Source organism: Eublepharis macularius, chromosome 5, assembly GCF_028583425.1.
Source record: "Eublepharis macularius isolate TG4126 chromosome 5, MPM_Emac_v1.0, whole genome shotgun sequence".
NCBI lineage: Eukaryota > Metazoa > Chordata > Lepidosauria > Squamata > Eublepharidae > Eublepharis > Eublepharis macularius.
In genome coordinates, this window is record NC_072794.1 from 21105292 (window position 1) to 21118802 (window position 13511).

A 13511-nucleotide genomic window follows, 5' to 3' on the forward strand; every position below is an offset into this window, starting at 1 on the left:
ATCCACCCCAGTGGTTTGTCCCGATGGAATTATTTTTTTAAAGAAATCACTAATATTTGCCAGGCAGTGACTGACACAACCTCATCTAAACAGCAACCAGCATATGTTTCTTCCTTGAACTTTGTGTGGCCATATCAATAGACTAGATGAGTCCCTTTTGTGTAAGTTGCTCTTGGACTCTGCTGATTGTTAGGGACAAAAGAATGAAAGCTGAATGGGGTAGAGGACCCCAAGGAGGAGCCCAGGAAGAGCCAAGAAGGGATGGACAGACAGACAATTGTTCCTGGCAGAGAAGCTTTTTTGGGATTGCTTCTCATAGCAGGAATGTCAATACTGATTGGTGGCCAAGGACCTATCTCGGGTTGATAGGAGCAGAAGGATAACAAGAGGAGAGAGGCGAAAACATTTCATTCCAGCATGTGTAAGATTCTTGCAGGTTTACATGGTTTCGACTTGTCTGAGAAGCATGAGAGATTAACAGCTTAAAGAATGGGAAAGCAGATGAGTCAACTGGTCAAGTGGATTAAGATTGTGTGTGTGTTCTAGAGTCCCCAGAGACCAGCTCTTTCCAGAGGCTGTGGGGGCCATAATATGTGGAAGGGGATAAGAGGGAAACTGAGCCAAGATTAATTACTCTAGATCAGGGAGGCCAATTAACAGCTTGTGAAGCAAACTGAACCCATGTACCATTTTATGTAGCCCCCCTGGGAGTCCTGCCAGACTTCCAGAAACAACAACAACAAAAAAACTTGCCCATGAGTATGGAAAAAAGGGCAATGTTTCCAAATAGCAAGGAACAGAGAGGACCCTCTATAATGTTTGCATTTGGTTTCTGGATGCGCATAAGATGATAATAGCAGGGGCAAAGACACCTGTAAATGTGGTTTAGCACTGAACTGGTGTGAGGCTAGAAGGAGGAAAGGCCTTCTGAAATACACTAATCTATGAAGCACAACCACATGACTTTCCCCCCACTCCACTAAGCAAGGGGGAGGAGGTGGGTCTCCTATAGCCTGGGGACCCCTTTCCACCTTGCCCGTCCTCCTTTGCAGTTCAGATTTCTCTTTCTTGTGCCAGCATCACTGCTCACTGCTTCTTTGCCTCTCCTGCAGTCATCCGTCTGTGCCAAAATCGTCGAACTGCTGGGACAGAATGAAGTAGACCACCGCCAGAAACAGGTGGTGATTCTAAGCCAGGACAGCTTCTACCGGGTCCTCACCACGGAGCAGAAAGCCAAAGCCCTCAAGGGTCAATTCAACTTTGATCACCCAGGTGACGTGCCACGGCAGCTGGGGAAGGGAGAAGCAGAGGGCAGCCGGGACCCATTCTTTAACCTCCTTTGCCAAAGGAGAGATTGCCATAGCTCAGCGCCCCGAGAACCTGCCCTATTCGAGATGAAAAATGTTGGGTTGTAGGTGGTGGACGTAGCAGGATGCAAGATGAAACTGCTGGCAGGGTCAGTTTTTTAAATTTTGATCACATAACATTCATTGTAAACGAAGCTGAGGCACTGTAACTACCCAAATATGTGTGCTGCTGAGGACAATAGAAAAGGAGACAGCCAAATCTGATCCAGGGAACGCAGGGCCAAGCTACAAGTGACAAATGACACAGGTTGGACACTTGTCAGCTTCCCTCAAGTTTTGATGGGAAATGTAGGCGTCCTCGTCTTGCAGCTTGGCTCTCCGACTGCTGTCCAATGGACTTTTCAACTGTCACTTGTCCAACATTCCGCCAAGCTGCCTACATTTCCCATCAAAACTTGAGGGAAGCTGACAAGTGTCCAACCTGTGTAATTTGTCACGTAGTTTGGCCCTCAGGCCAAGGTAAGCCTCATTGAAACATGTAGGATCCAGTCAAGAGAACAGCACTGTGCGTCACCTTAAACCTTGTGCTAAAAAGCATTAGAGGCCTGTCAGTCTCTCTAGTAGCTGTCCATAGGGAAGTCTGCCCCACATTCTGAGAGCTGTTTTAACCCTTTTACCTCTTATTCTCCCTACAGATGCCTTTGACAACGAGCTGATTGTCCAGACGCTCAGCCAGATCACAGAAGGGAAGACAGTCCAGATACCCGTCTATGACTTTGTCTCCCACTCCCGGTAAATCTGCCTCTCCTCTCCCCTGTGCTTGGGACGTTGTGTTCTTTCCGCCTGCTCCTCCTAAGTACGAGCTGCTGATGGGCCTTCGGTGCAGGGTCTCCATGCAAATGTTAACTCTGCATCTAAGCCCAAGTGTTTTGAAAAGCCACACTGAAAAAAATGGGAGGGAAAGCATTAAGAACCGTACTGAAATAAAACCTATAAGTAGAATAGGTTGGCTTTAGCAAAACTAAAAATTTTAATACCCTCACCCTGGTGATTTCTTGCTTTTGCTTTTTTAAGGGATAGCAGAGAAGAACTCAAGAGCTCCATTTTATTCTGAAGACCTTTTCTATCCCTTCCACTCTATAACCAGTGGTTGTTAGAGAGGAGGGTGTCCTATTTACTGCTGAGCTGTCACTCATTCCAGTGGTCCTCTCTCTCTCTCTCTCTCTCTCTCTCTCTCTCTCTCTCTCTCTCTCTCTCTCTCTCTCTCTCTCTCATCTCCATCCTTCCAGTTTCCTCCTGTGGTTCTCAATTCTGATTTACATATGTTAGAACATAAAACTTTGAAATCTTCAGCATCCTTCACATCCCACTCTTCTATTTTTGGCACAGTTAGAAGTTTAGATTGGAAGCTTCTTGGGGGCAGAGACCCTGATTTTTTTTCATTGTGAAACCTATAAAAAGTATACTTATACAGCTCTACGTATAACAATAAACGATGGCAGTGAGAAATACACAATGCAAATAGATCCAGCATTGCTCCATGTGAATATTAGAAAGTCAATTCAGTTATCCCAGGCTGTGGGTATGTGTGTGTGTATGTGTATGTGTATATATATATAAAAAAACATTTTTATTTTTTAGATAGAAAATAGGGAATATAAAGTAAAAGGAGGGGGGTAGAAAGAGAAGAAAGAACAAAAAAAAAGAAATTACTGGAGAACATGCCAAGAGTGATAGATAAGATCAAGGAGTTTGGAGACTTGGCAGGTTTCTTCATTAACAAAAAGAAGTCAAAGATATTATGCAAAAATATGACTAAGCAGAAACAACAATTGTTAATGGAAACAACGGATTGTGAAGTAACAAGTAAAGTGAAATATTTGGGAGTCGAATTAACTGCAAAGAACATAGATCTATTCAAAAACAATTATGAAAAACTATGGACTCAGATAGAGAGAGACTTGATTAAATGGAATAGATTGAATTTGTCATGGTTGGGTAGGATTGCAGCAGTTAAGATGAATGTGTTACCAAGAGTAATGTTTTTGCTACAGACAATACCAATCATCAGAGACTCCAAACAATTTGAAAAATGGCAGAGGAAAATATCAGATTTTGTTTGGGCAGGCAAGAAGCCTCGAGTGAAAGTGAAAGTTTTACAAGATGCAAAGGAAAGAGGCGGAATGCAACTGCCCAATCTGAGACTTTATCATGATGCAATCTGCCTAGTTTGGTTGAAAGAATGGATGACATTAAAGAACAAGAAACTATTAGCCCTAGAGGGATATAAAAAAATATTTGGATGGCACGCATATTTATGGCATGACAAAGTAAAGGTCAACTCGATGTTCCTGCATCACTTTGTTCGGAGAAGTCTATACATAATCTGGAAGAAGTACAGAATTTATCTACAAGAAGGAACCCCTTTGTGGGTGGTTCCATATGAGGTGATAGACCCGAGAGCTGTTGATAATGAACAACAATGTTTAACGTATAAAGAAATAACTAAAACTGAAGCATCCAAACTTAGAATAAAGACACAAGAGGAACTATCACCTAACTACGATTGGTTCCAGTATAGACAGATCAGAGACTTATATAATTCGGACTCTGTAAAGGGAGGTATACGAATAGAGAATTCGGAACTAGAGCAGACCCTTCTTAAAGAAGATAAGAAAAGAATATCCAAGGTATACCAAGTACTGTTGAAGTGGTATACCGAGGATGAGATAGTTAAAACACAAATGGTGAAATGGGCTATAAACTTTAATAAAGAAATAACAATGGAGGCATGGGAATACTTGTGGAAAACTACAATGAAGACAACGACATGTATTAATATCAAAGAGAACATTCATAAAATGATCTATCGTTGGTACATGACACCAAAGAAGATTGCGCTAGGGAATTTGAATACTTCTAATAAATGCTGGAAATGTAAGAAGCATGAGGGCTCCCTCTATCATATGTGGTGGTCGTGTGAGGTAGCCAGGCAGTACTGGGGGGAAATAATAAGAGAAATGAGTGAAATTTTACAATTTCAAACTAATAAGAACCCAGAACTCCTGCTACTGAACTTGGGAATGGAGGGAATTCCAGCCCAACACAGGACGTTGATATTTTATATGACAGCAGCAGCTAGACTTTTGTATGCGCAAAAATGGAAAGTACAAGAAGTGCCAACTATTGAAGATTGGACTTACAAATTGCTGTATATGGCTGAAATGGACAAGATGACAAGAAAATTGAGAGATCTGGACTCAGGGCAGTTCAACACAGACTGGGAGAAGCTGAAACAATACCTGGAGAAGAAATGGGAGGTGGGAGGAAAACTGTGGCAGTTTGAGAACTACTGAAGTATTGAAGTAGAGGGGGGAGACTTTACCGGGGGGAGAAGAGATAAATGTGAATTAATAAGCAGTCAGATTAATAGATTGACATATATATAGATATATATAGGTTAACAAACAGAACATAGAGAAAATAATTAATTATAAGGACTAAATATAAGGAGCGATTAACTAACAATATTTTCTTTTTTTTCTGACAAGTTTTGTACCAAACTGAATGTCTGAAGATATAGATGGGTCAAATTGATTGACTATGTGAGGAGAGATATATAGAACTATTATAAAAAGATAGAATGAGTAATATATATAGAGAATAAGTCAAATTGTTTGATATAAACGAATGTATGATCTATATGGTTTATGATATATAGAAATACCTGAAATTGAAAAATTGGGATAAATTGTTTATCTAAGATAGAAACAAAGGCTTACAGTTTGGGCATATAATGTTAAAAATAGTTAAGGATGTACTGCTTAGAATAATGGAGAATATATATTTGTTTTAGATAGAGGAAGCTAATAAAAGTAAGGGAAAGGGGACAAAGGGTTGGAAAGCTGTTGGAAGTCAACAAAAAGGGGGGGGAAAGGGAGGGGGTTAGAGATGAAAAAATTGGGGAAAATTGAATGTAAATGTGGAAATAATGGATTCTAACCCAATAAAAATTTTTCAAAAAAAAAAAAAAAGAAATTACATATATTATATATATATATATATATATATATATATATATATATATATATATATATATATATACACACATATATATACATATATACACATATATATACATATATACACATATATACATATACACACACACACACACACACACAAATTACATATATAGAGAGAGAGGAACCTGGAGGTGCAGTGGAAAAAAGGAGAGTTGAGCGTGGTTTGTGTTTTCCTTGCCTTTACAACTAGACTAGTCACACCTCAGAGACTCTCTCACTATTTGCCAGGATGGTGTTGTAATTAGGGCAGGGGGGGGTTCCCCCACTTTTCTGAGGCTGTGGGCACTTGAGGGGAGGACGGTGAGTGACACTCTAAAATGGCTTCTGCTGGAGGCAGAGCCAAAACCAAAATGGCTGCCTCAGGAGGCAGAGACAAACACAATACCCTCCACTTTGGGTCCCCACTGGGAAGAAAGGTCAGGTATAAATGAGGTACATAGGTAAATAAACAATTTGATTTGATGGGTAGTGCCATCCTCTGGCGGTTGCTTACAACCTTAAGCATACTTATGAGGGAGCAAGTCCAATTAACCTCACTAGGGCTTACTTCTGAGCAGGGCTTTTTTTTTTCAGGGGGAATGCGGGGGAACGGAGTTCCGGCACCTCTTTAAAATACTCAGCAATAGTGCTTGAAAATAATATGATTTCAAAGAATCCCGTGTGTTTCTTCCTCATTTCCCTCTTGAAAGTTCCGCTGCCTCTTTTCCCAGAAAAAAAACCCCTTCTTCTGAGTATACCTGCCTGGGAATGCAGTATTAGTTGCCCTCTTGAGCCTCTCCAGCAGGCACAAGGAGTCTCCAGCCTTTGTTACTTGATTAGACTGCGAATGGTATACCCAGGAAACCAGATAAGAGGGAGAGGGTTCTTTTTTTCTGATTTGCCCTCTACCTCATCTTGTTTTTCACATATGTTAACAGCAAGGAAGAGGCTGTGACAGTCTACCCTGCGGACGTGGTGCTATTTGAAGGCATCCTGGCTTTTTACAGCCAGGAGGTCCGAGACCTGTTCCAGATGAAACTCTTTGTGGACACAGATGCAGACACCCGGCTTTCCCGCAGGGGTAAGTTGGGAGATGCGACCTTCCTCCTGCATGTATCTCTCTGGGGCATTTTTATCCTGTCCTTCTTCCAAAGAGCTCATGGCAGTGTACATGATTCTCATTTCCCCAAGTTTATCCTCAAAGCGACCTTGTGATGTAGGCTAGGCTGAGAGAATGTGACTGGCCCAGGGCCATCCAGCAAGCTTCCATAGCAGAGTGGCTATTTGAACCCGGGTCTCCCAGGGCTGTGCTGATGGGAGAAGGCTTGATTTTCAGTTGGTAGAATTGTCAGCAGCTTTGGCCTGGGCTTCTATGGGTGTATCCTTTCCCATCTTACGCCTCTGGGATAAGTTCTTCAAAGAATGTTGGGAAGCAGCTTGAGATTTTAACAGTATTTTATATAATTTCAGAACCATGGGTAGTTTGCCAAGTGCCTGGAGAAAAAGAAAAACGTCCTTTCCCTTGAATAGAGGCTTAATGGGATATTATTTACCAGGAATATTTATTACCTCCATGTCATGAAAAGCTTCACCTGACTATTTCCACACATTAAGCTTATATTAAAGGGACAGGACATTTTTCTCCAGGCCTGTTGGCAGCCTTGGTCTTAGTGAAATGAATTGTAAGCTGTCTTGAGCCACAAAAGGAAAAGGTGGGATATGCACATAAAATGAATGAAGTTAGAGGCTTTGTCAGTGTAAATAAAACAAATCTTGTCTCCACTTTGTGTATCTTCTCCATTTCACTACCAACTTAGCACTCCTCTACAACTTGTTAGCAAGTTAAAGAGCCCAACTACATCCAAATTCAGAGCAAAAGCGCAAAGAGCCAGTATATGAATACTCATTGGCATTACTGAAAACATACCACTTAACATTGCTAATAACTGGTGTGTTGGTTAGTAATCCGTAAAGTTTCTGCAGTTCAAACGCTGGTTGTGACAAGTCCTGTATTAGGAAAGGGCATACAGTGCCGTCATCGCACGGGCTTCTATTTAGCGCTAAAATGGCGCAATTTCCCAGCAAACACCCACCTTATTCCAACACTGATGCGATTTTCTCTCTTCTGCTTTGTGCTTGATAGTCGCAATATTTTGCGCCTCAGTGTGAATTCCTCACATCGATGTTTTTCGCCTCGCCACGCCATAGGCCCACCCTTTTTTTCTCTCCTCAATCCCAGAATCCATTTCTCCCGCGACTCCTCTTTTTTTTGTAATAATGTCCTTATATCGCTATAACGACATCACACAATGAAAATTTTCTGCTGAAGAAAACAAGTAAAAATGACTGAATTGCCATTAGAGAAAGTTTTATTTTAACCCCAAACCACACCTCGCTAAAAATGGCCGTGTTCAGTCATTTTCCGGTTGTTTTTTTTAACATTACGATGTTATAGCGATATAATGCCTTTTTTTTGCGCAGGAAAATTTTAAACTCTGCAACCGTTCTGTCCGACTTCTGCTTTCAGTTTTGCGTTACCGAGAGGATCTTAGGCGCAGAAGACTGCAGCCTCATCCAGCTGACAACAACTTCAGTTGTGCACACGGATTTCAGATTATTCAGGAAACAGCAGTGATTAGGTAGCTTAATGTTATTCCGTTATAGCGGAATTAAACGGCAAAAATTTTTTTAAAAAAAGGGGGGGGGAGCTGCTTCTGCGCCCATTAGAGAGAACGGAACAGAGCGCTTAGGTGTGGACAGCTGGGAGCGCGAAGAAACGCGAGGTGACCCAAAGAAACGTTACTGTGCCGATATCAGCGATGACGCTATATGCTGTAAATTTAACGGAACAGATGCCCGTGTGACGACGGCCCAGGAGGTCTCACAGTAAGCAATAAATACACACAGGAGCACCCTGTGCAGTGGTTTTAGCACACTGATGTGAATCTGTGCATGGTTCACACTTGGTTTGCTGGCAGCACTTCACCTCTATCATTTCTCTTTCTGTAAATCATCTCTAAGAAGCCCTTTATTCCCATAGCAATATTTGCCTGTCATTCCCTTTGTATACTGGTTATTTTAGCATCCCATCTACCCCTCAAATATACCTTAAAGATTTGAATTTTTGTTAACAGCCATATTTTGTCCCATTTGAACTTAGATCCATAGGTTGCAGACTAGGATAAGGACTGCAGAAGGAGAATCTGAGACTTGCAAAACAAGGTGAGGGTATGTGGGTGCAGTGGTGGGAGACAGGTCGTAGGGAGAGCAGACAAGTTCTGCAGAGAGCCCTGAAATTAGCCCCTAGAAGCCACTTTCTAGCTTCTGATTTCTGTATCTTCAGAAGAAACTGCGCTGTATTTGTAGGGATTGGGGAGGGAGGGTTGGAGTGGGGAAATGAGAGGGGTGTGTGCAACGTCAGCTACGTCACTACATCGCTTCTGGGGAAAACCCAGAGATGACATAGGTAGCTCTAGGAGTTGCTGGAAACGTTATGGTTTTACAATAGTTTCCAGCAATTCCTAGAGCTGCCATAACTCAAGTTAATGTTTGCCCTGGAAGTGACACAGTGTGGCCTAGCAGCCCTTGTAGGGACCCAGTGTGTTGGTGTCATGGATTGAGTAGGCAGACCGAGATTTTAACTCCCACTGTGCCATGAAACTCATTTGGATGACCTCAAGCCAGTCACAATCCCTCAGCCTAACCTACCTCACAGGGTTATTGTAAGGATAAAGTATGTGAGGGGGTAATGCTACCCTGATCTCCTTGGAGGAAGGCCTAGGTAAAAGAGAAGTTGGTGGAGCCTGGTTCTTTCCAAGAAGACAAAAAACCCAAGCTGCTCACTTCGCCACCTTCTGGAGCCGTGTGGTACCACCGCTGACTCGTTGCTTACCTGCTTTTGGTTCTTTGCCGCCCTGCAGTTCTCCGAGACATCAGCGAGCGGGGCAGGAACCTTGAGCAGATCTTAACTCAGTATATTTCCTTCGTCAAGCCAGCCTTTGAAGAGTTCTGCTTGCCCGTGAGTAAAGGGAAGGCGCGCTTGGTGCATCCGTCAGTCCTGGCTTGCAAGTTTGCAGGCTGTCAGGCTCAAAAGGGGAGGGTCATTTGGTCTGTATTCTTTGGTTCCAGCTAGGGATGTATGAGACTAACGGGGGTGGTGGTGAGGTAAAAGCTGAATGGGGGGAAGAGCTGTTGGAGAAGATATCGCAGCTTTGAGCCGCACTGGATTGGCATAGAATGGGGAAGCATTCGCTGGACGAAAGATCCTTGATTGCCTTAAGTGTGGGGTTTTTTTGGAAATCCAGATTTGGGCAGTATCGTCCCACTCACTTTGCAGAAGGTGTAGCTTTTATTGCATTTTTTCCTGACTCCTGGAGAGATCAGTTCTGGGGTCACAGAACCTGCATGAAGCCACAGCTATGTGGTTTGGGGGGCTTTCATGAAGGGGACAAGAAGTTAAAATACTTCCTCCTTTACCCCTCCTAACTCGAGCCTGCCAAACCTCACAGCTGCTCCTCTGAGCAGATCCTGCACCTTGGTAATAATTTTTATTGGGGGGTCAGAAAGAGCTGCAGCAATTCAGATGGACAGGGAGTGGAAAACTCCCAATTTTGCACACACATGTAGGATGCTGCCCTCTGTGCTAGAGAGATTAGAAAGCCATTAGAACAGATTGTACTGTTTGGCTTGCTTTGCACAGACTTTTTTCAGTTGAACCTGAAAACTGGAGACCTTATTAGAAACATTCTCCAGGCTTTCAGCAGCAGTTGTGTTTCCTCAAGCTTTTATCTCAGGAGTGGGGGTAAGAATTGATAGAAATGCTTTGGAAATCCCGGGGGGGGGGCGTATTTCTGCAGATTCCTTATAAGTGTTCCTGTATTAGATATAGGTGGCTGCTTAGGGTAGACTCTTTACTCCAATCCTGCCAGGGGACCAACAGACAAGTAAAGGTGTTTTCAGTTGTCATTCGACTAATAATGCTACATGAAAAAACATTTTCCGTCAATTCATGACCCACCCATGCAGGACTCTCTAACACAGATTTCTTTCTTTCTTGTAGACCAAGAAGTATGCTGACGTCATTATCCCACGAGGGGTGGACAATCTTGGTGAGTAACGGTCAAGATGCGTGGGGAATTGGTTGCCCTCGATGAACCTGCACCATGACTGGTGGGATAGGTTTCCATGCACCTAGCATTCTGAGAAAGAGATGCTTCTAGATCCTTTAAAGGGAAGGAGGGTCAAGGAAGTGAAGTGTGCTACTTGGACACTCCAATGTGTTTAGTTACAACCTTTACAGAGGAAGCCTATGGCATCTTACACTAGTGTCCCTACAACATAGTGTAGTTGGTATCCTGTGTGCTCCTGGTGGCAAAACGGCAAGAAAAACTGATACCACTTTAAACAAAGAACTACTCATTGAGAAAAGATAGATAATATACACACATAGGTCCAGAGGAGTTAGCCGTGTTAGTCTGTAGTAGCAAAATAGTAAAGAGTCCAGTAGCACCTTTAAGACTAACCAACTTTACTGTAGCATAAGCTTTCGAGAACCACAGCTCTCTTCGTCAGATGCATAAGCAGATGCATCTGAAGATGCATCTGATGAAGAGAGCTGTGGTTCTTGAAAGCTTATGCTACAGTAAAGTTGGTTAGTCTTAAAGGTGCTACTGGACTCTTTACTGTTTTAATATACAGACAGTATCTGACAAAGGGAGCTTTGACTCTCGAAAGCTCATACCTTGGAAATCTAGTTTGTCTCTAAATCTAGTTTGTCTCTAAGGTGCAGCTGGACTCGAATGTTGCTCTTCTACTGGAGACGACGTGGCTGCCCACCTGAGACATACGGTACAATCCTAAGCAGAGTTACACCCTTCTAAGCCCATTTACTTCAGTGGACTTAGAAAGGTGTAACTGTTTAGGATTGTAGTGTTGGCCAATGTGAATGATCTTTCTCGCATGCACAGCCTCCCTTTCCCTCTTGAACATATGTATTATTTATTTATTTATTGGGCTTCTAGCCCGTCCTCCCTGCGAGCGGGCTCAGAGCGGATTACAACAATTATCAATACATTTTAAAAAACGTAATAAAACAGCATCATAATTTATATAAAAAACACAGTTCCCAGATGATAACTCACAGAGACCGGCCTCACTCATATGCCTGCTGGAACATCTCTGTCTTACAGGTCCACTGAAAGGATAAAAGATCTTGGCGGGCCCGTGTATCTACAGATAGAGAGTTCCACAAGGTTGGAGCCAGAACCAAAAAGGCCCTGGCTCTGGTTGAGGCCAGTCTAGCCTCCCTGGGGCCAGGGACCACCAAAACATATTTTTCTTGTTCTCCTGCCCACAAAGGACACTGCACTCTTCTCCCCGCTTACTGGCTTCCAATGCCACACCTGCTTAGTCCATGATGGCTATTTTCCTATAGGGAAGCAAGCTTCGCCCACCTGGCCATGAGATGCACTTCACTTGTCCCAGCCTCACAGCTCATTTAAAATGAGACATATAAACCATACATTTACAGTGAACTCCTAAGGAGAGTTACTCCAGTCTAAGCCCATTGATTTCAGTGGGCTTATACTGGAGTAACTCTGCTTAGGATTTCACTGTTAGTTACTAAACAGAAGTCTTCTATAATATGCTTGACTTTTTGGACATTTTGTAAACTTCCCAAAAGACAAATAGAAGTGGATGGCAGGCTGGCGAAATATATATATAAGGTTGCAAACATCAGAATGTGACATCTCCGTGCAAAGTTTTAAAATAGCTATAACCCAGCTGTTCCTCATTTGATTCTTCTAAGTCTGGGCTAAATTCTACCTTTCATGCAATCGATCCTCACAACAACTGGAAAAATAGTCTTGATTTTATTATTGTTATTTATTCACTACCTTTGGAGTCAATAGACTAAAAGAATGGGATATATTTTAAAATAAAGTGTTTATAATGATTACCGCCCCCGCAACATCCACAACAACCCTTTGAAGCGGCGCCCATCAATTGGTGTGTGTGGCTTCAAGAAAGGTTGAGTCTTGAGTACCTTTTGTTCTAGAATGGGGTTAGCAACCTCTCACAGTTCCAGAGCCAAAGAATGTCAAAATTCAGAGCAAGAGAATGAACAGAGAGCCCATAGAAACTCCATTAGCGTAACTGAAAATGGACCACTTAATATTGCTAATAACTAACATGATGCTTAATAATCCTCAAAGTTTCTGCAGCCTAAACACTGATGGTTGCAATTCTTCTATAAAGAAATGGTGCACACAGGGGCCGTTTCCACACGGCTTACCTTATTCTGCAAAATAGCAAAATCTCGCGAGAAGACACTGTTATCGCACGAGAAGACGCGATAACAGTGTCTTCTCTTGAGATTTCGCGTGAGATTTCGCTATTTTGCAGAATAAGGTAAGCCGTGTGGAAACGGCCAGGATCTCGCAAATAAGTCATAAATATACACAGGAGCACTCTGTGTGATTGTTTTGGTGCACTTGGATTACTAGCAATGATTCACCTTTCTGCAAAACATCTAAAAAGCCCTTTAGTCCCCCATGAATAGTTGCCTGCTATTTCCTTCATGTACTGGGTATTCTAGAATCCCTCCTGCTCCCCCAATATATCTTACCTTTAACATTTAATTTTTAGAACCATATTGGGCCGTTTCCACACGGCTTACCTTGTTCCAGAATACAGCGAAATTTCGCGTGAAATCTCGTGAAAAGATGCTGTTATCACGTCTTCTCGCGCGATAACAGCATCTTCTCACATGATTTCATGCGATAACAGCGTCTTCTCGCGAGATTTCTTGCGAGATTTCCAGAACAAGGTAAGCCGTGTGGAAACGGCCTTGGTTCGGTTCTGAGCCCTCGGTAGCAGACCTCTGTTCTAAAGGTGAATTAGACCATATCAGAAACAGTGGTTTCCTTAAAGTCTCAGAGATCTGAGCAGTTTCAAAGACGGGGAGACCCAACAGGATTAATGGGAGGGGAAACCTAGGAAAGGATTTCAGCTGAATGGGATATAACCTGGGAGATCTATGATTATGAAATCCTAGTTTTTTAAAAAGAGGCTAAAAGTAGGTTGGAGGGGGATAGAGTGTTTGAGACTGGGATGTAATGTTGAGGGAAGGGGGATATTA

General features: G+C 42.6%; 1 protein-coding gene across 1 annotated transcript in view; it reads left to right on the plus strand.

Moving 5' to 3' along the window:
* LOC129331396 (uridine-cytidine kinase 2) overlaps positions 1-13511 on the plus strand; it is a 29968-nt gene that overhangs the window by 14225 nt on the left and 2232 nt on the right. Inside the window, exons 2-6 of the mRNA XM_054981932.1 lie at positions 1113-1272; positions 2003-2099; positions 6310-6452; positions 9292-9389; positions 10431-10479. Coding sequence (XP_054837907.1) covers positions 1113-1272; positions 2003-2099; positions 6310-6452; positions 9292-9389; positions 10431-10479 — 547 coding nt within the window. The remainder of the gene's footprint in view (positions 1-1112; positions 1273-2002; positions 2100-6309; positions 6453-9291; positions 9390-10430; positions 10480-13511) is intronic.